Source organism: Stigmatopora argus, chromosome 22 (genome assembly GCF_051989625.1).
Source record: "Stigmatopora argus isolate UIUO_Sarg chromosome 22, RoL_Sarg_1.0, whole genome shotgun sequence".
NCBI classification, from domain to species: domain Eukaryota; kingdom Metazoa; phylum Chordata; class Actinopteri; order Syngnathiformes; family Syngnathidae; genus Stigmatopora; species Stigmatopora argus.
In genome coordinates, this window is record NC_135408.1 from 9,870,705 (window position 1) to 9,892,110 (window position 21,406).

Consider the following 21,406-nt stretch of genomic DNA (forward strand, 5'->3'; position numbering starts at 1 on the left):
CCATTTGAAAAAAAACATAAAATAAAGAATAGATTTAAAAATGAATATTTACTGTTTCTCAAAATTTTTGAAGGGTAAAAATGGAGAAAAATATCACTTATGAAGCGGATTAAAATAAATGGATTTGTATCATTGAGGTCAACAATGTCTCTAAGAGTTAGGGGTCGCTAATCGATGAGTCAATTAATCGTGGCTGACCTAGTTTACCTGCCATTGAAGGCGCAAGACACATAATCCATTTTGACAGGGAGAGGCAAATGAACCAACGGGAGCCAAATGAGTTAAATATTCATATGTCACCCTGAGCTAAAGGATTTTTATGGTTTGGCTTCACAGTTGTGTGACGTTCTATTTTCTCTCCCTTTTCTATCTTTCCTAAACTGTTTTATCCAATTTAGCACAGTTTAACCTAATTCCTGTGGGACTGCGGATTGTGGCAATCCAAGGAGCAAAGACGGGGCTGTATCTTGCCATGAATAGTGACGGATACCTCTACACTTCTGTAAGTATGCTGTGGGGATCAGTCTGGGAAAATATCCTCGGCTGAATTTAGATGGAGTTTGGGGAGGTAAGCTGTGCACATTGCGCTCGCTGCATGATCCTGATCAATTCTTTTTGTGTGAGTGTGCTTAAGAAATTTTCCGTGTAATACACGGGAGGCCTTCATCATTATTGTCATTGTGGATTTAGAGATTCTTATAGTCTTGATTTTCTGTTACATCATCCCTTTCTTACCATTACACTTATAGTTTCACTTTTGATAGAACTTGAATAATTGACCATTTTATCTTTTGTGAAAAATGCAAATGCAGCATATTTTTGGTTTACATTTATATTTTAAAGGTCACTTTTGGCTGTTAAATGACATATTCATGAAAATTAAATCGACATATGTTGGTTTAAATTAGAAAAATCTTACCTTTGGGAACTGGAGATGCTTTAATTTAACAGAGGATATATACAATATCTTATCATATGGCACAAATATGTTTGCAATATTTGTCGCTTTCACCAAGGCTGTTATTTATTTATTTTCTTCAACTAGAAATGCCTCTTCATTGCACTTTATTTGTTCGATCCTATGCGTATTTTCAACATACCGATTTTTTTTATTGAGTCTTGATTGCTGGCTTTGTACCGTCCATTTATGACCACAGAAAACTACATGACTTGGATTTACATTCAAACTGACTTTGCCACTCTGAATGGGAACGAATATGAAGTATTTATCTCGCTATTGTCCATCAACACAATCCAAGATAACTTGTCCGTGAAGGCACGTCGTGGTGGAAGGGCGTTTATCTGATAAATGGCAAAAAATAGAATAGAAGGAATGCAGAAAATATTGACGCCTGATATCCTGTTTGCACAAGGCTTCTTTGAGTGTGTCGGTTTGGCTGAACGATATGAGAACAATCATGTGCAAAATTGTGCGCTATGCATATCGGAAATGAAGCAGCCCTTATTATCTATCCTCTGAGCCGCCGCTCTATATGCTGTTCCTCTGTGAACTGAGCGGGGATTTCCTCTGCTGCAGTCAATAGCTGTACCAGTGCAGCCCTCATTTCTTTCCAGCACACACATTTAGCTGCATACACCCCACATGCGCGCACTCACCAAGTCCAACACCTGTCTTGGGGTGTAATATCATGCATATTTGATTTTATGACCCCATATTTTCCTTTCAAGTGCGTCTAAAGCACTGCATTAATGGCGCAGGACCAGTGCGGAAGTAAAATAGCAATGGCTATCTGCATATTTCTGCTCAAAGGCCATGCTCTGCTGTTATACTCGAAGAATCCCAAGAGAAGGAGAAACACATTAGGAAATTTTTTCGCTCATTTAATGAGTCTACCACCAGTCGAAGTCTAATCCAATAGAAATGGGCAGTCAGCGGCAGCCAATGATTTAACAAGGAAAATGCAAAAAAAGCTACTAGTGGCAAATCAAATTTACCCCACGACAACACATTTCTGGTGACCTGTCCTGGTACACGGTCGATTGGTCGCCGGTCTTTTGGTCGCCGGTCTTTTGGTCACCCGGAGGTAAGTGATAAAAATCCTTTTAAATCGTTGCTCAAATTCCCTAAATACAAACTGCGAATTACTATTTAGTCATACTTAATGCCCTAGTAATTATTAGGCTAAAGAAAAGCTCCAAATTTCCCGGACTTTTATTGTTTTTTGTTGGAGAACTTGTTAAGAAATGGACTGACATCCCTTCCTAAGGGTACAACTCATGTACATTCAAACTCTTCTACACTCACGTTGGCTCAGTGAAACTGCTCATGGCCATTGTTGGCTTTTATTGATGCGTAGACCGTGTTGTTTTACCTTGTTTTGTCACCGGTCTTTTGGTCGTCTGTCTTTTGGTCGTCTGTCTTTTGGTCGTCTGTCTTTTGGTCGTCTGTCTTTTGGTCGTCTGTCTTTTGGTCGCCGGTCTTTTGGTCGCCCGTTGTCACGGTCCGGGCGACCAAAAGACCGGCGACCAAAAGACCGGCGACCAAAAGACCGGCGACCAAAAGACCGGCGACCAAAAGACCGGCGACCAAAAGACCGGCGACCAAAAGACCGGCGACCAAAAGACCGGCGACCAAAAGACCGGCGATCAAAAGACCGGCGATCAAAAGACCGGCGACCAAAAGACCGGCGACCAATCAACCGCACACGACCTGTCCTCATACAAAAAGAGAGTCCCACTCTTAGTTTAAATATCACCATGAAAACCCAATTAAAAATCTGTGAGACAGTATTTACCAAACCTATTCATTCTATCTACATCCAAGTCCTATTCACTTATTCAGATCGCAAGAGCGGCTAGCCATATCGGGTGCCAAAACAAGAGCCAATTTCACTGCTGTTAGAGTTACATTTCTGCATGTGCATTAAGGGCGCCATTCTGTGTGGTTTCCATTCCACTGCAGCACTATTATGGAAAAATATGGTGATTTTCCGGTTGTTCCCGAGGCTGGGGAACTCCTGCTTTTTTTCCCAGAAAGCTGTTGGGATAGTCAATTGGCGCAGGGAGCCTCTATGACACTGTGACCCCTACTGTCTCAAAAGGAGACTGCAAATAATTGCATGTCAAATACGTATGCCCGGGCGGGCGTGTTGAGAATTCCACAGCGAGTCTGTATTTGCCGGGCATTGCTTCTAATTTCACACGTGAGGACACAAATGCAAATAAGACATTAGAAATGTATTGATTTGCAGCTCCTCTTTTTGACGGAGAATTTGCCGTCAAATTTGTGATTTTTCTTTGAAAATTCAAGGAGGAATCATATTGGATGTGGCCTGTTTTGTGCTATAATAGCCTAGCCAGCCCATGAGTGCAAGGTGAGTTAAGCATACTGAAGGAGGTATAGGAGAGATGTAATCACAAATGAGAGTTGGGTGCTGGGGGGAGATGCATTCCCGCATCATAATATGCTTGTGTCCCACCTTGCGGATTCTCAGCACGGACACCACATATTGTACCTGTCTCGTCTGCTTTCATTTAAATTCATTTGGGCACGGGACGCACGAGGGAGGCAAAGTAGGTGGAAGGTGAGACATTTATTAAACTGACAGTCGGAACACAATACAGCGCCCATGTTCAGATGTGAGGCCCACTTTTATGTACGCGTGGACTGTTTGATTTCCACTTTATTTCAATGCTTCTAATGACAATCAGATGTCTTTAAGTGGGATCGTCTCTTTTAATGGAAGTTGACATTCTTACACTTAATGATAGGCATACATTTGTGTTCATGACTGTTTTTTTTAATTATCGCATCCGATCTAGTATTTGCATGCCTATCAGGACCATCGTGCTTTTTTTTGGCTCCTGTAAATTAACTAACCTTTAGGCCAACCTTTTTTGAGCTGCAGCACACTTTTTGCTTTGAAAAAATCTCAATTTTTAAATCTTAATTTTAATCTCGCCATATTCATATGAATTTTTCTCTCAGAATATTACATTGAATGACGTCTTTCAATTTCCCACGGCACATCGGTTGTCGGGAAACACTGCTCTAGGCAAACATATCCGCCTTGCGGGACTACTTTTCTTAAGAAACTAATGATAGCAAAAGAGCATAGAGTAGTATTTGTAAACAGAGCATTTCTTGAGCAGATACCAGCAGGACTTACAAAAAAAATTGTATTTGATGTTTACTGGTTGCCTGGTTTTACCAGTCTAAAAATAAGTATGGGATCACCATCAGCCAAATATCTTGAAAAAAGAACGGATCTGAAACGTGACTGTTTTCATTCACATAAACTGAAATGGTTTTCCTGTTCAAATGGATTGGATGTCTAATGATTTTAAACTAGAAAGCCACGTACCTAACTGGACATTTATGAATCACCAATGGCATTGAAGAGTGCTGTATCTGTTTTTCTTTTAGTTTCACTCCTGGTTTGTCTGGAACACTTTCTGCCCCCTGCTCTCCGATCTGATAAATAATGAATGAGGCACATCACCTATCGATCCAATCCTCTTTGTGTTAGCCAAAGCAAAGGATATCAAACCTGTCAGGGAATCTGAAAATAGATCCACGCTTTGGCGCTCCGAGTAGTGGCGGCTAGATTTGTTGCATTAGAAGCCAGGGCAGGTTTTGTTCTCGTCGGGGAGACGGCGTAAAATGGCCATGCACACTTTGTAAACCAGCCTAGTGCTCAGAGAAAGGTCACAAAGTCCTGAATGGCTATGTGAGCTAAAGGGTGATGCTTCCCAGAGAAGGAGGACGGTGATGATAGTATGTTTCAATCTACGTTTCGCTCTTCCTTAAAGTCTGTTTATGCTTAGTGGTGGTCCTCTACTTCTTGTCCTTCCCAAAGTCTCAGAGAAAGACGCCACTCAGCCATTTCTGCAATGCTGATCGTGATTAATCAATTGGGCAGATCGGCGTCGCCGTCTGACAGGAGAAGGACTCTGACAAGACTGATAGAGACTAAGGGAGATGTATATCCGTCGGGATTACTTCATCTCAGCGGGGAACACTGTACAGGCTTCACTTGTCCTTATGTAGAGAGCAAAACAGTGCACGTGCAAGAAATACCAAAATAGGCATACCCAGGCTCAGAATATATTATTTTGATCAAGTTATCATCGCTACATAACATTCCTTCACGACCTATAATTTTGTTACAATGAATCAATATTGCAAATTTTCTGCCGAATTGGTTCATCATTAAAACCAATTGCAAAATGAGCAAAAGTTGGTAATGGACCCTAAAAACACTAAAGTTGATTTATAAGTGATAGGTTCATAAATAGATATACTTTAATAAAGGGAAAGACATCGGAGACATAATCCAGCGTTCATTTGCAAGTGAGAATCAATCCTGACTCGTCCCCGTCACGGACCATTCTAAAGAAAGGCATCCTCTTATGTCACATTTAGTTGCATTAGAATCAAAACAATTGCATAAGCTAACTGAATAACACAATCAAGGTCAAAAAACAACTGCAACAACAATTGCATATCAGGTCTTCAAAACAACAATTAAGGTCGGAAACCAAAAACAACTGCATAAGAATTTACACAAGCGAGCAAAACAAATTCCATATTAGGTGAAGCGAGCAACACTATTTTAAAACAATATGCGACTATTTTCCAAAGTCGATTCGATTATCGCCATCTGCCCCGGAATCCAAGTCAAAGCAATTTAAGAGTCCTTCACAGATCTTCATTGCAAACCCAGATCAACAGTCCTCGGAGCCCGGGACTGGGTGATCTGTCAGATCAATAGTCCTCGGAATAGGGCAAAACAATTCAACGTCCTCGGAACCAGCTGCAGGGGGAAGTGTCCTTCGGTAACAGTTATACTGACCGTCTGTCTACATATGATTAATATTTCTTCGTTGTACACACATAATAGTACCCCAAATAACTCCAACAATAAGTATCTACCTACTATCTGCCATTGAATCACGTTCAGTGACAATTTGATTGGGAGAGGCGAATGTACAAATATTCAACAAAGATTCAACACCCATTGCCGTCAATGACACCCAACGAGTGCCCTGTAAAGGGATGATTAAACAAATCGTTAGCGTGGCCACACGAATAACTTTAGAATGAATAACTTGGTCTGTTCCCTCTGGTATATGTAATGATTACCACATATGTAAATGTTGTTTTCTCATGTATGCAATGGCGTGAAAGCTTGTGTTCAAAGACTAATTTGGCCTCCCTGGCAATAGTTGCTGATTTGAACATACCTCTGCCCCGCTCCCTTTTCATGTTTATTTCTAGGATCACTTCACTCCGGAGTGTAAGTTCAAGGAGAGTGTGTTTGAGAACTACTACGTCACGTACTCCTCCATGCTCTATCGGCAGACCCAGTCTGGTCGCTCTTGGTATATCGGTATCAACCGTGACGGCCACGTCATGAAGGGTAACCGGGTAAAGAAGAACAAAGGAGCCGCGCACTTCCTGCCTAAAGTTATTGAGGGTCAGTTTTCACTCGGGCACTTTATGAGTGAGGCCAATGTAGCATTCAGTTTTTACATTAAGACGATTCTTAAATGAATTTGTTTCTATAAATTAGCACTTTTTTAATACCAAGGTATCTTTTTTTAAGCTAAAATGGGCCTATTAAATCTGATTTTTTTTCATTTCTGTTAACTGAGCAAATGAGTGTCAGTTTAGTGCACGTACTAGAAAATTCTGCGCTGGATTCCGCGTTTGGAAACAAAACCCACAATTAAATTGTGTTTATTTATTTTAAACCCGTTAAAGCTTTTGTAGTTAATGAATCGGAATGAATGTGTGAAAGTACCACCTCTAATTTAAATGTACGACTGGTGTAACAATATGATGCATTGGAGTCGTGACTTGTCAATGGTGACGCAAATTATTTCTTTGTTACCTAGTTGCAATGTATAAGGAGCCATCGCTACACGAGCTTACGAGCGAGCCTGTGAGTCCTCCGCGGAAGACTACCAAAACATCCGATTCGCCATCCTTAAAAAATGGACGGAAAGAAGCTCCCAAGGCTGACGCCTCATAGCACAGGAGAGCGAGGGTGGGTCAGAGGGCAACGGTGACACTTGGAACACCGTCAGTCACCCATCATGCACCGAGGTTGGCTGTGCGAATCGCCCTCGGGATGCGAGATGCTGAGGGATGACGCATGGGATGGGTGAGTGAGCAGCCCATCACAGACAACAGTAGGAGAAAGAGAGATAGAGAGACGGCAAGGAAAAGAGGAAAAGCCCCCCCTCAGCACCCCCCAAAAACACACACACTCACTCCAGCACTTATCACGAGAGACTTTCACCTCCTGGCCCAATGTTTGTCTCCAACTCAGAGGTTTCCTATTTTCATTGTCACGCTGACAGCGTTGTCTTTTCATCTCGTTTTGGCTTTTGCAAAATTCTCCATCAGCCATGTTTACGGAACAGTCTCAACTTGGTCATCTTTACCGATGCATCCACTCAAAAGTTGGCCACCCCGCCGGCTTTAACCGGACCATCTGTCGAAAAGCTCGGCTAATCATCAAGGTCAACCCAAGTTCAACGAGAGATGAAACGGCTCGTGGAGTCAAGATGTCAACTGAAATCCAGGGTCAAATAGGGTTGGTGTGAGATGAGGATCTGGGAGAAAGTGATGGCAGAGTATGTGCAAGTGGATGCCTTTTGATATTTCCTAGCCATTATTTTACATACATTTAAATTGGGCCCTATTAGTCACATTATACCAGTAAAAATCCACAACTAAATGTCTGAATAATACCTATCAGATCGTAAATTGGACTCAAATCAATGCTTTAAGACAATATGGATCGGAACTAAAAGTATATCTCCAAGTAGGGTTGGGTAATTTGGCCTCAAAATAAGATCTCAGGTCTTTGACTCAAAATATATTGCTTTTTTTTTTTCAATCTCCCACCAATGTTCATTCGGCCACTCCAAGTAACAACTTTACACAAAGGATCAATCTCTTCTTTATGGGGAAAAAAAATCAACTTAACTCATGTACAAATTTCCTTTTTGTTTAAAAAAAAAAATACAACACAACAACAAAGAACTCAAATTATTCAGAGTCGATTCATCGCCACTTTACAATAAAAATAAATAATCGAGATTCTCTTTCCAGCCTTTCTACCTATCAGGTGATCACTTATCATTAGAGAGCTAGCTCAAAGGCTACACATGAACAACTGGGTCATATTTTCAATCCAGTGTGGATCAGAATCTAGTCATGTGCAAAAAAAGCGGAGGTGTACACTTCACTCGGCATCTGCTGTCAGCAGAAAGCTGGGTTTGAAGGCAAACATCAAAGCCGGAGGAGCCTCTGAGCAGCGCCACTTGTTATTCCGACGATGTCTGCCAGCTTATCCGCCCGCTCGCTCGCTCGCTCACTTTATCAAATCACCTTGGAAGAATCACCCTGAAAAAATGTGGCCGTTTGAGGGGATGTCTTGATGTGGCTTTGCCCTAACCCTAGCGTGTATGTCTTTTGACTCCTTGGATACACTTTATCTGTGTACGGGAAAGCAATACTGCAGATAACCTTAACCGTGTCATTCAAAAAAGAACACAATGTGGTCTTCACAGCAATAGTAGCCATTTTTTTGAAATGTTTACCCATGAGTCATGCAAAAGGTGACTCGTTAATATACTTTGTTTCCATTTTTAAAACCATCAACACCATTTTCAAACAATATGCAATGGTCACGTGTCAATCTGGAATTCTTAAATTGGACTGTCATTCATGCAAGCTACCTAAAAAAACAATTCTGACAATGTTTCATCATGTGATCAGATACCACCAGCAAAAAGATGGCAACACTAACCACCAAATATATATATATATATATATATATATATATATATATATATATATATATATATATATATATATATATATATATATATATATATATATATATATATATAAATAAATAATAGTATACATATATATATATATATATATATATATATATATTTGTGCTTGTACCACCAAAACCTAAGAAGGGTTTAATAAGGGTTAATTCAAAGTGGCCTCTATGTTTGCATTTTTTTTAGTTCATATGCACTACTCACCTTATTAATGAAATGGCAATACATGTTTGTGACTTTTTGTGGCAAAAGATGTTATATAGTCAAAACTAAAATATGTAAAATATGTTCTATATGTTTGGAGACGGGACTGTAAAAGGGGTTAAGAATGTTTTTGTGTAATAGCCCACTGGATTGTGTTGCGATAAAGGCATGTGGTGTAATGACACGAAAACAGAATGTAGCGAGAAGCCTCAAAAATGTGACGGACGCAAAGTTGTTTGGAAAGAAGGAAGCCCGTGTGGATTCTTGAGAAATCCTGCTAAGGAATGTTTTAGGGAGATATTTGGTATGCAAAAAAAAATGATGGCAACGAGTACGTTTTATGACAGGGAGATTATGGATGAAATGACTTGAAGTGCTCGACATATATTTATTTACAAAGACCAAATTTTCTGTGGAATTCGAGGAGAAAATTTGAAACCCCAAAAGTTGTCATATATTCACATACAAGAAGAAAAGGCCAAGAATGCCATACAGTGAAGTATCAGATCAAGACCACTAGAGGAGTCCACAATGTCACTTTTATAAATGTATTTATTTAACTGTCACGACGACAAGAAATGGCACATTTTCTATTTATAAAGCTCAGACATTCATACATGAATCCTCTTTATGAAGCACTTAGTGGTCGCGATGTTGAAGAATGCCTTCGCAAGTTGTCTAGACAGCAACATAACATGTAGACAGGAGGAAAAAGAATGTGAAACTAAACAAAGACTGCTGTTGAATGTGAAATAAACGAAAGGCTTTTTTTCGATGGAGGAAAAAAAAAAAAAGAAGTGAAAAGTAAGTTCGAAGAATGTGCAACAGGATGGGAAATGTTCAAATAGCGGTAAAGTATGTTTGTACGCCACTGAGAAAGAGTTTGTTAAAACAAGACAGTGCAAAAAGAGAAGAAAGGGCATCTGAAACTTTGATCGATAGACTCAATGAAACGCAAACAAGAGACCTGTGATAGTTGCAAAAAAAATACTTGAAGGTCTGGCAGAGACAGCAAAATCCATTAGTTCAAGAAGAACTCAGAGGCCAGGTGTGTGGAAAGCAGATTTTTTTAGGGTCTATTTGTTCCTGCAGACCAATTAAAATCATCCTCCTGACTAAAAAATGCATAAAAAACAGCCTAAGCAGAAAGACTCTCTTTTGGAATGTATAAATTGAGGCTAGATGCTTCAGACAAACCACCCCCGCAACTTGGATCCCTTGTAGTAAGTAGCACAATTGACTATTCAAGCTCTGGATATGGCTTGCAACATTTAAACATGAATTTACCACCCCACGGACCATTGACAAGGCTTAGACATTTACAATAATGAATATTCAAATGCTATGAGAGGCAAAAAGGGACAAGTAAGTAGTAGGAAATGCAAATCACCACTAACATTTAGCTTTTCTGACAGAAAATGATGTTTGACCCCCTTCAGTATGTCATCTTCCCTGCAATTGATCTGCAGACTGCAGCACTATAACTCACCAAAACATGCAAGTATGGCTGATTTGCTAGTTTATTTCATTGGCGCCAGTACTACACAATCAACATCACTGCAGTAGCTGCATGCACTGCCAATTTGCAAAGGGAAAAATAATAAACCATCGCTTTCCAATGCACTTTTCTGATCCCTCCAATGGCAAAATACCATTAATGTATTTTTTTTCGTGCTCTTAACAGTGATCTGCAGTCAGTATGTTGATTATGTATCTATATCTATAAATTAACTCACAATTTTTGAAAAAAACGAATTAAAAAAAGGTTTTACTAAGATCCCTTTCACCATTTTGTCGTTATAATTCACGCAAATACATGTGGAATTCTAATTCTATTCACTCCAGTGGAAAAGATACTACAGTGTGAGCATGGATTATGATCAATATAGGAAAAATTACATCATTCATATCTTGAAACCAAACTATTTTAATAAACACTGTCCATTTAGCTCATTTGAACTTGTTTCTGACAATAAATGGAGAAAGTCAAAGTGGTTTTGCAAGCTATGTCGGTTGCAGTGTGCTCAGATATTAAACGTGATTTATGCCGTGTCATTTATACATTTTAGTGTACTTTACGATATGAGCAGTGTACTACGGCCAAGTCTATTTTGATAGTACATCCATGCCGCTGAATAAATGTTCCCTGTTCTTGATTTATATCAATTGATTTTCCAATGCGACATCTTCTAACAAAACATCGGTTCTTCCTCTCCGATTCCTATCTCGTGGTGGTCTGTTTTTGTCTTCAGTTTGCAATAATGTGCACCCCCCTTTTGTGTGACCTTCTGCCCTACTGAATCTCACTGTGTGACTAAGTTCTGTTTGTAAAAGATGTGCTCAAGGGGAAAACAGAGAGAAGAAAAATGACCAAAGCTTATTGTGTCCTGTCAAAACCAAGGATGACCTTTTTTGGGGCTCAGAGTTGTTTGTGGTCACGCACGTCTTCCAAAAAGTTTGCTTAAACTACCCTCCATTATATCTTTAATCCCACTCAACTCTTGGGGACTCTGGGTATCTGAGCCTCAAGCCAATCCTATCGTCTTCCAAAAAAAAACTGTCATTTTCAGAAGAAAAAGCAAACTAATAAAAAGCCATAACAAAACATGGGCATTGGCACGGACTGGCCAAACTGACTTGGACAAACTATGGACTCCAAAAGAACTAAACAAAATGAAATTTTAAAAAAAAAGGTTGAAGACTGGCTTTTAAAAAGAAGACAAAAGAAATACATAAGGGGGAAAAAAAGCTCCACATGAATGAAAACCAGCAATGTGCAGCAGGAACATTTTACCTCTTTATATTCAATAATGTGAAAATTCAACAAGGGGAGCTAACCACGATGGATTTGGCAATCTTCAGTCTGCAATAATAATTCTAGTATTAAGTGTGAAGAATGGCAAATGTGTGTTTGATTTTTTTTTTCATTGGGGATGGCTCTCTTTCGGTTAAAAAAAGCCCTCGGTTTACCCTCAACCTGATGTTCCATCAAACCTGTGTATATATTTCTACAACTGTTGACTGAATTGAAACAAGATGTGTTATTCTGGAATATTATTCAATAAAACAGCATATATTTGTATGGTTGTAAGCAGCGCTCTTGGTGTTTTGTCAATATTTTTTTCTTTGTCTGTTTCATAAACACAAATGCACACATAGGCAAACATATGTGAAGACCTTGAAGGCAAGTAAGTCTCACATTTATCTCTTTCACCAGATCAGTAATGTTTAACAATTTCAAAATGCATTCTTTGATAACACAGATGTCAAATGTGCAAGAAGAAAAGTGGAAAAAAATGTTGGAATGTCTTACCATGCTTGTTAGCAATTCAAAGACTTACTTGTAACTGCAAGGGCTCGATCCAATTACTGGGAAGGAGTTCATCAAAACTGGTTTTGTGGCGTGCATAGTAGAACTTAATGGAGATGTCAGCCATCTTGAGTTGACTTTTTGACTGCAATGTGCGTCTACTGCCACTTGGTGGAAGAAAAGTCATCTCCAACCCGATGTGGAGCACATACTGAATGAACAATGTGTTTCTTGCAAACTGTTTGAGAAGAATGTCAAACAGCTCACCTGGGGAGGCGGGGTCTATGTAGGGGAGGGGTCTGTAATATGACCCCACCTGCAACTATGCATGGGAGAATTGCCATGACTAATTGGTGGATGGGCATGTCGAATTTTACATTCTAAAAACATTTATAGGCATCCAAATCAATGACAAAAATGGTCCATTTGCCAAAAATAAGTGAGCTTAGCCCACAAATGTGGAAAGAAATGTCAACACTTAAGCGTTATGCATAGAATTTGGAATTAACCTAAAATGTGTGAATCTTTACTGAACTTTTCCAACCAAAGGTTGCACATTTCATTTTCAATTGAGCAAATATAGTACAGCGTGAAATTAAAGTATTGGTGTAAACCACATTGAAAAGAGAAACATGAAACAGAATCTCCGCCGCCAAAATATTAATCTGTATGATCAATTGAGATGTCAAGTGCCTTTGTAAAGAGCCAGGATTAATCCAGAATAAATCAGATGGATGAAAAGATGCAATTACAAGTGTAGTTCACAGCCCAGCAGTCAATTAGACATTACAATGTCAGAAGGATTCCCATGCTTAATGGATGGCTTTTGTAGCTCAGATTAGATGATTAATGAATTTACAAGTCATATTCATGATCAAAATTAGCAGCATCAGATGCAGGAGATTGCTGGGCATGTATAATTCTAAATTTATTTTAAAAGACGGATCATTATCTTTATGACTATGATACACTCATAGTTTCATATTGTCTTTTGTTAACGTGTTCAGTGTATGAGTCATCAACTCATGCTAAATTTGTCAGAGGATAATGTTAAATCTTAATTACAAATGTTTGCTTCATACAGAAACTTTGCACTTATATTATTGGATTTGTTTGTGTTCAAGGTAATGCAAGAATAGGGAATACCAAGAAAATTGCAGCATGTTTTTAATATTTAATACAGGAGAAGTGACTGAATTTTGGGGTGATGATGGGGAAAAGGGTCACAGAGGTCAGAAAATAAATTTTGCGATTATTTTAATCAATCAGGAAGTAGGAAGACCCATAAATGATGTTACGGAATAGGTATTGACCCCGGATTAATGAACATGCCTATTGTTCCAGTTGGTAACAGTTTCAGTTCAATTCAGGTGACTAATTGTTTTGGTCATGACGGTTGTGACAGGTGAGAAACAATATTACATCAGTCTGACTCATACAGCCAGTTGGGAAAGTCTATCCTGTACCACTACATAAATAACAAGTTCCAAAAAAACGTTCTAGTTAACTTCAAAATAAACAGATTAGTATTTGCATGGGGAAATAAGAAGTAAACAAAACTGAAGACCTCAAAATGGGGACCCCATTATTAATTAACGACCATGTAAACAAATAAAATAATGATGACCATTTATCATGGAATTGTTTTGACTTTTTTAAATCGGGTTTGTAAGAAAATAATTCCAATTTTGTGCGTTTGGAAGATTTTCTGGTGAAATTTCACGAAAGTTTTGTGTCCATTAATACCTAACGGTGCTTTGTACCTTCAATATATTGTTAAATCTAATCATTTAGGGGGAAAGAAAACGTCATGGTAAAGAAATTCCTCCAAAATGACGTTTTTTTTACTGTAGTATTTTGCTGCATTATCCGGAAATGGTGACGTCATGAAACTTAAGGCGTTTCTTCGAGCGACGCGCGCGTCGAAACTGCGCGTCTGTAGAGGCCACGCCCACGTGCAGTTGAAACCACCTAAAACGCTCGACGTCGTTATCCCTCCCCCAATCCAAGGTGCGGTGCGGCAGAGCAACAGGTGCGCAAAGTGAAATCATCGACCGACAGACGCCATTACAAACATTTGTATTTATTTATACACAGACAGAGAGCAACCGGATTTGTCTGCAACCCAATTCAACAGCAATACAAATCAAATCGCTCTATTTTAAACTTCAGTTTAGATCACTAAGGCGGATTTGAGCAAGTAGACGGAGCTCCTCATTTTTTTGAAGTCCGCTGATCGTCGAAAAGGAAAACAAGAAAGAAAGAGAAAGAAGAGGAAAATGGCCAACTCCGGTTTGCAGATGTTGGGATTCGTCCTGTCGCTTGTGGGTTTAATTGGCTTAATCGTGGGTACGATTTTGCCCCAGTGGAAGATGTCGGCTTATGTCGGGGACAACATTATTACAGCGGTGGCCATGTATGAAGGCCTTTGGATGTCCTGTGCTTTCCAAAGCACAGGCCAAATCCAATGCAAGGTCTACGACTCCATTCTTCAACTCAACAGTAAGTCATTTTTTTCAATTATTATGATCATTCTTGTACTTGGGCTCTAGTTTTTTACCCCCCAGGAATTAAAATATCTCCTTTTAATATTGAATTTCTTAGTAAACTATGATCAGGGGAGAAACTGGATTTAAACCAGATCATGCAAGTAATAGAAACTAATGTAAGCCATTGAAGCAAACCTGTAATGTAAGCAAATCCACCGTTATACCTGCATATGTATTTCAAAAGTAGACTTGGATTCTTGCTGCTTGGCCTAACCGGTTTAGTCACTTATTGACTGACTCCTCTTACCAACTAAGAGTGGGAATGTCGTTAAATAAAAGCCTCTACTTTTAGGGGGGGGGGGGAAACAGTTGATCTAAGTCGGTTAAAGGAAGTAGCTACAAAGAGGAACACGCAATACACGATGTGTATTTTATTAGCTGTCTTTTATGATAGCTGCATGAGTCAATTATAGTATTACTTGTACTATTTCAACTTGGCCTGACACATTTCCACTATCTCACCTTCAATAAATATTGATCGAGGAAAGCTTCAAAGAAAAGAAAAAATCAAATAGTGACTCAATCATGGCTTGTTCAAAAATAGAGATGAATTTATCCGTCAGAATGCACAAAGGGTCTCTTTGTTTGCGGATGGAGGTCGCAACCCTTAGACGTTAACCTGTAGCCATCATGTGAAATCAGGAGTGCCCTCCACCGTGCAACCTGAAACCTGGTCAGACCTGTTTGTGTTGTGCATACTGTCACACTCGCATGCTTGACAACCATGCTACAAAATGTTCTCTCCAAGTCCATCCGAGACTAGTTTTAGTTTCTTGAACTATAATTTGGGAATGGTCATCAAAGGGTGTTTTTGTTTAACTGGCGACCTTCAACCGAGAATTGTGTCCTCGTGACGACTGTAAATACCGGTGTGTTTTTCACTCAGGTGCCCTCCAAGCGACACGCGCCCTCATGATCGTGAGCATTATCGTCACGGTGACGGGCTTGGGCGTGGCCTGCATGGGGATGAAGTGCACCAACTGTGGCAGTGATGATAAAACGCGCAAGTCTCGCATCGCCATGGCGGGGGGCATCATCCTTCTGATCGGCGGTAAGGAGAAACAGCCTACGGATGGATACACTTGAACAAGATTTTTATTTATTTTATTTTTTTGCTTACCCACAGCTTTGTGCGGCATCGTGGCCTGCTCTTGGTACGCTCATGACATCATCCGAGCCTTTTACAACCCTTTCACTCCAGTCAATACTAAGTGAGTACCTGGAAATTCATCATTTTGGGCGGGGATTTAATATTTTTGTGCTGTAGCTTCACCTGTATTGTTTCTTTTTTCAAGGTATGAGTTTGGGTCGGCCGTCTTTATTGCCTGGGCTGGAGCCTTCCTGGTTGTCATCGGGGGTGCCATGCTGGCAGCTTCTTGCCCAAGAGGAAAACCCTCACCAAAGTATCCCATCTCTAGACCACCAAGCAGCACCAAGGAATACGTCTGAGCAGGTCAGGCACGAAAGACAACGGCTTTAGAACCCTTTTATTTTCGGTATAATCGAATTCCGAGGATTCAAAAACGCATTCCGTACACGTCTTTGCAATGTTACCGCAATATTTTAACAAACGCAGTTAAGTTAAATAGTCAGGATACCAAAGTAGATTTGTATTGGGCACTATTTTTACATGAAAGCTAATAACTCCCCCATTGTTTTTCCATTGGCTGATTTTTAAAAAAATGGACATCATGTTACACTGGACATTACAATGTTTAGCGTTAGTGAGAGGAATATAAATGCACTGGACTAGGAACGGCATGCTCGCAAGTTTCGGGCTCAATGCTCACAAGTTAATCATTTGGCAACTGGGAAGTAACATTACATATTTCCTTTCCCTGTGCCTTTTTTATTTATACGAACAGGACATGATTTATTACCATGGCAAACTGCTTTAATCAAGTGCCAGAGTGAAGTGATTAATGTATAATATTGATTTATTCCAACAAGATTGCTATTGTTCTATTTTGCAGTAATAAGACTTGTGAGATAAAGCCTGAATATGTCTTAGTTTGTGTACTCCGGTTTTTAGTCCTGGATGTTGCACTTTGTCATTTATTTTTTAAATTTGTAAGTTTTTTTTATATAAAGTGACATTTTCAAATGCAACTGTGCCTTCTGTTCTTTGACATTTAAAGAATACTTGGGCTGTTAAGGAAACATTTGAGCCATGAAAATCGATACAAAACTGCGTTAAAATTAAGATACATTTTGTCATCACCATTGGGGATGCACAATATTTCTTGGAATGCATTTTTGAATTATTTTTTTTTACTAGAGACAGGAATTACCTATAGTAAAGTCAACATAAGTTTAAAGTGAAAATTTGGTTAACCAGAATGTAATTTCTTCAATAGTTTAATCATATTGGTGAAGAATTCAAGCCATGTCTAAATAATGTTACAAGAAAATATAAACATTCTGGACAAGGCAAAGCTACTTATACAGCACTCGTGTAATTATCCGCAATGTTAATTTTTTTTATTGACTAATTTTTAAGTTGTTTTTTTAGCAATTGATCTCCGAGCTGAACCATTTCCAGGTGCAGAGAAAAATCTTTCACAGGTACTATACATCACAATAAGTCTTTACTGCCACCCGGTGGCACTTAAAATAACAGTGATGCTATAATATCGACAAAATTGTTTACTCGGTAAAATTACTTTTACATTTTGGTGAAAACTCAAGATTGTTAGTATAAAGCAGCATTTTATGGGGGCTCATTTCTCCTTAATGGTCCAAGATTTTATTTGCACTGTCTGAAATTAATGTCATTGTGTCATAAGGGGGAAAAGTACATGGTTTGATTTAACATTTATTCTTACTTTCTCCCTGCAGTTCAGACCATCAAAGTAGGTGTTAAAGGCGATCATCTCAATTGTCCAATGTCTTTCAAACCAAGGAATTGATTTTTTTAAACAAGCTACACTACACAAATTTAACTCAAACTCAACAAATGCAAGTCAACATCTTTATTGAGTACATTACACACACTTTAGCCTGTACACATCTTATTTAGCTGTCATACCAACTTAAGCATTGCAATAACTAACATCCGCCCATTGACATGGATATTGGCTTATACTAAGTTAATTGAAATAACTTTCCTTCAACTTGAAAAACATTGGAATTAAAAAAAATGAATAGAAAAACAACTCGGGAATTCATTGTTCCAAAACACTTACATGATCTTATGTTGGCTTTTACACTGAGACCAAACACAAGGTATACAACACTGATCCATGTTTTTCCCTCCTCAGGTCAAACCCATTGTTATTGTCTTTAAATATGCATAAGTCTAAATCAGTCCAGTATGCTATCAATCAGAATTGCTTGGATCAATCAACATTACAGTATTGGGTGTAAAGGACAGAAAGGTTTAAAGTTATAAAAAAAAAACAATTTATTTTTTGGGATCAGCCTCACTTTGTTTCCACTTCCACAGGTCAGCAACAATCTATGGGACATAGTTTTAAGTCATGGTCATGTTTTAAAATTAAATTAAACTCATGTAAAGTGTGTATTCAATACCTTTTCATCAGAGACTCTATATGAATGCTTCACATAATTCTCAAATTTCTGCTGGGCCTTGGGCAGATTAACTCCCTGAAAAATAGAATCACACGCAACTGTAAATTTGTGAACTCTTAAAAAGAGTGGAATTGCAATACTAACCTTTTTTATTGCCTCAGCAATCTTGGTTTGCAGCTCAGGAAGGGTATAAGTTTCCTTGACATTTGCTTTTTTAGGCGATTTTCCCTTGGGTGCCCCCACCTGTACAGAGGAGAGAGTCCAGGTGTCAAAATTAGAATCCTGGTCTACAGCTATAGTGTAAGGCTTAAGTCAAACACAAAAAAAGGTGTTGCTAAAACTTAAGTGGCATATTTCAAGGTGACTCAATAGCAGGTACCTTCTTGGTGGCCAAAGTTCCAGCTTTTGGGCTTTTGCCATTCTGAGTGGGCTTGGGTTTGGCCTTGCCCCCGGCCTTTGATTTGGCCTGCTGAAAATTCAGTTGTGGTCAGATATCAGTTTCAATCAAATCACACCCACCAAGCCAATAATTCCAAATCATCATCACCTTGACAGGGGTTCCTTCCTCTTCATCCATCTCCTCCTCATCACCTCTGTGGAATATAACCATTCATGCATCAAGCCAGGTGTGTTTGAATGTTCTAATAATAATCCTTCAATCTCATTCTAAAAGGGTTCAAATTTAAAACACAACATAAATTGGTTGAATACGTACTCATCTTTGACTTCCATCTTCATTTTTTTCTGCACAAAAAAATAATAAAGCAAGTTTAACAGTCACCCACCACCACTCGTGTCTATTACGGTAGGTGGTGATGAAAAATAATAAACACCAGCCATTTGACGCTGCGAACAAACCTGAGACTTGGGAGCGGGGGAAGCGGCAGGTCTTTTCTTGGAAGGTATGACCTCGAGCCCCTCTTCCTCTTCATCGTCATCCTCGTCCTCATCCAACGATGAATCGGATTCCAACACTGGTGGGAATTCAGAAGCATTAGCGACACAGCAGGACAGCAAAACCTTCTTCAAAGAAAAGCTGCTCATGGTTTTTTTGCAAAATGTCAAAACTATACTTACTGACAAGGTGATGACCGCATAGATAGATTGGACCAGAACCAGTTTTAAGACGGAATGCGACTGGAGGTGTGATGGTGAACCCCCCTAGAGCTACCTGCAAAGACCATCATGAAGAAAAATTACCTTGGCTGCCGTTGACATCTATCATTGTGGTCAATTTGCTAGAATTAATATATATCAAATCATGCATCCACGTTCTGTTTGAAATCACTATAATAAATGGAGCCACAAGATGACATTCTTACACCACCACTGTGGCTGACAAATTGTTTAGCAAAAGTATAGTGCTAACATGGTATTACAAGCAAAAACTCACAGTTGGCAGTGTGGATGGCTTCAAAGAAGCGAGTACTGCTGACACTTTCTCTCCCTCGGCGTCTTGTCCTTCCACCTCTACCACGTGCAGCTCATCTTTTGTGGTCGGGTCAACACAAGCCTTTATGTGGGGGAACAACATGCATATCAGAACTTCATATGATCTACTAATTGACTTGCAATTTAGATGTAAACAAAAAATATGGGCATTCGTTACCATTCGTAGATCCAACTGATGCTCAAAGTCATCGTTGTCTGGGTTGAAGACCACTTCCTTTCCGGATTCAAGCACACAACCTAATTGAGACAAAGTTGACGTGATGAGCCAATTAAAGAGTTCACACATTTAGACTGCACTAAAATCTTTATTCAGTTGGCCAGGTATCGCCGTGATCAAGGGGAGAGTCGTGTTTAATTGGACTCTTGATTGTCGTTACATGCAGTTGTATTGAAATTCGACGTAATGTACTCGTGCAAAAAGGTCGTTAAGTTTGACTGGATAACCAAAGTGTAATTCGCGGTAAGTACACAAGAGGGCGCCATGGCAACAACGTGGAAATTTCCACATGGCCCGGCGAAACTCTTATGTACGAGCCTAAGACTCAAAATCATCATCTATAGATCGAGAAAATGCAGAAAAACAAAATCTATTTATAAAAGGCTATTTGAAAGTTAGACCTACAAGTACTAAAGTATCACAAAAAGAAAAAACAGATGGCAAGAGCTAAACTCAAACCAGACTAAGAGATCTGCCTTTATGAATAGTGTACAATAGAATACGAAAGCTATTCTCAAAACAATCGTCATCGATGTATCCGTGGCGATAAGAAATGGGGATTGATGTGCGAAATCGTGATCGGGAAAGGCTTTCAAAGAAAAATCTGGAAACCAAAGCACCGTAGATCACGTTTAAAGAAATAGCCGTAAAGGCCAGTTGTTTAAAAAAATAAACGATTCAAATCCTCGTCACAAAAAGCACAATCGCCGTTCGATTGTTGGCCAAAGGCGACGTGAATCTGAAAGATTCTCGTGTAACGAAGGAGGTCGCCATGTTTTAGGCCAAACACGTGTGTGGCAGCATGGGAACCGAGTGGAGCACACAACAAATTCTAAATGATCGTGTCACACTACTACATTGTTAATTCGCAATACAGCTCAGATGGAAGCTAGAGATTGATGATCTTTTTTTTCTTTGCGAAATATGACACTAGGAGAAAATACGACATCGTTTACGAATAATTCAATCAAAGTGTCTTACCGTAAAGAAACGACTCTGGAGCCATTTGTCCCTCGTCAAAGCTGTTCATTCTGGGTAAATGAGGGTGAGTGAGCGTACAAAGTACAGGGATCTTAAAAGAAAATGATTACGGGAGGTTCACTTCTGCACGAGTGAGCTAACTGATGTCTCAAACGACGGCACTCTCGTTTTTTCTTCCTCGTGTCTTCAACTTCCGCTCGGCTTCTTCTTCGGGGTTTTTTGGCGGGTTACATCTGACATTCAAGTCCAACAGTACCACCTACTGGACAATGTGCCGAGGACAGCGGTTACTACAGTGGACAGCTGTTCAAAAATATGAATGAAAATACC

The 21,406-nt window shown here is 39.3% G+C and overlaps 4 protein-coding genes across 7 annotated transcripts in view; 2 read left to right on the top strand and 2 right to left on the bottom strand.

Moving 5' to 3' along the window:
- Positions 1 to 8,800, top strand: part of fgf11b (fibroblast growth factor 11b) — a 29,435-nt gene extending 20,635 nt beyond the window's left edge. For all 3 annotated transcript variants that reach the window (XM_077591666.1, XM_077591663.1, XM_077591664.1), the window contains 3 exons: positions 399 to 502; positions 6,242 to 6,440; positions 6,862 to 8,800. In XM_077591666.1, coding sequence (XP_077447792.1) covers positions 399 to 502; positions 6,242 to 6,440; positions 6,862 to 6,998 — 440 coding nt within the window. In that variant the 3' untranslated portion in view covers positions 6,999 to 8,800. The remainder of the gene's footprint in view (positions 1 to 398; positions 503 to 6,241; positions 6,441 to 6,861) is intronic.
- Positions 1 to 12,603, bottom strand: part of nlgn2b (neuroligin 2b) — an 82,199-nt gene extending 69,596 nt beyond the window's left edge. The window contains exon 1 of the mRNA XM_077591661.1: positions 12,378 to 12,603. The gene's annotated coding sequence lies outside the window, so the exon portion shown is untranslated. The remainder of the gene's footprint in view (positions 1 to 12,377) is intronic.
- Positions 12,604 to 14,333: 1,730 nt separating this feature from the next.
- On the top strand, positions 14,334 to 17,004 carry cldn7b (claudin 7b). The gene is made up of 4 exons (XM_077591453.1): positions 14,334 to 14,848; positions 15,782 to 15,946; positions 16,022 to 16,106; positions 16,191 to 17,004. Exons 1-4 carry the CDS (start codon positions 14,626 to 14,628, stop codon positions 16,342 to 16,344), a joined length of 627 nt encoding a protein of 208 aa, XP_077447579.1. The 5' UTR covers positions 14,334 to 14,625; the 3' UTR covers positions 16,345 to 17,004.
- An 848-nt stretch (positions 17,005 to 17,852) lies between these two features.
- npm1a (nucleophosmin 1a) lies at positions 17,853 to 21,301 on the bottom strand. Of its 2 annotated transcripts, none has more exons than XM_077591450.1 (11): positions 21,077 to 21,301; positions 20,036 to 20,115; positions 19,820 to 19,939; positions 19,504 to 19,597; positions 19,285 to 19,400; positions 19,142 to 19,170; positions 18,974 to 19,019; positions 18,806 to 18,892; positions 18,571 to 18,669; positions 18,427 to 18,501; positions 17,853 to 18,352 (listed from the first exon to the last, which is right to left on the bottom strand). In XM_077591450.1, exons 1-11 carry the CDS (start codon positions 21,123 to 21,125, stop codon positions 18,299 to 18,301), a joined length of 849 nt encoding a protein of 282 aa, XP_077447576.1. In that variant the 5' UTR covers positions 21,126 to 21,301; the 3' UTR covers positions 17,853 to 18,298. The 2 variants fall into 2 exon arrangements, with proteins under 2 accessions (XP_077447576.1, XP_077447575.1); XM_077591449.1 differs by having other exon boundaries at positions 18,806 to 18,895; positions 21,077 to 21,299.
- Between the last annotated feature and the right edge of the window lie 105 nt (positions 21,302 to 21,406).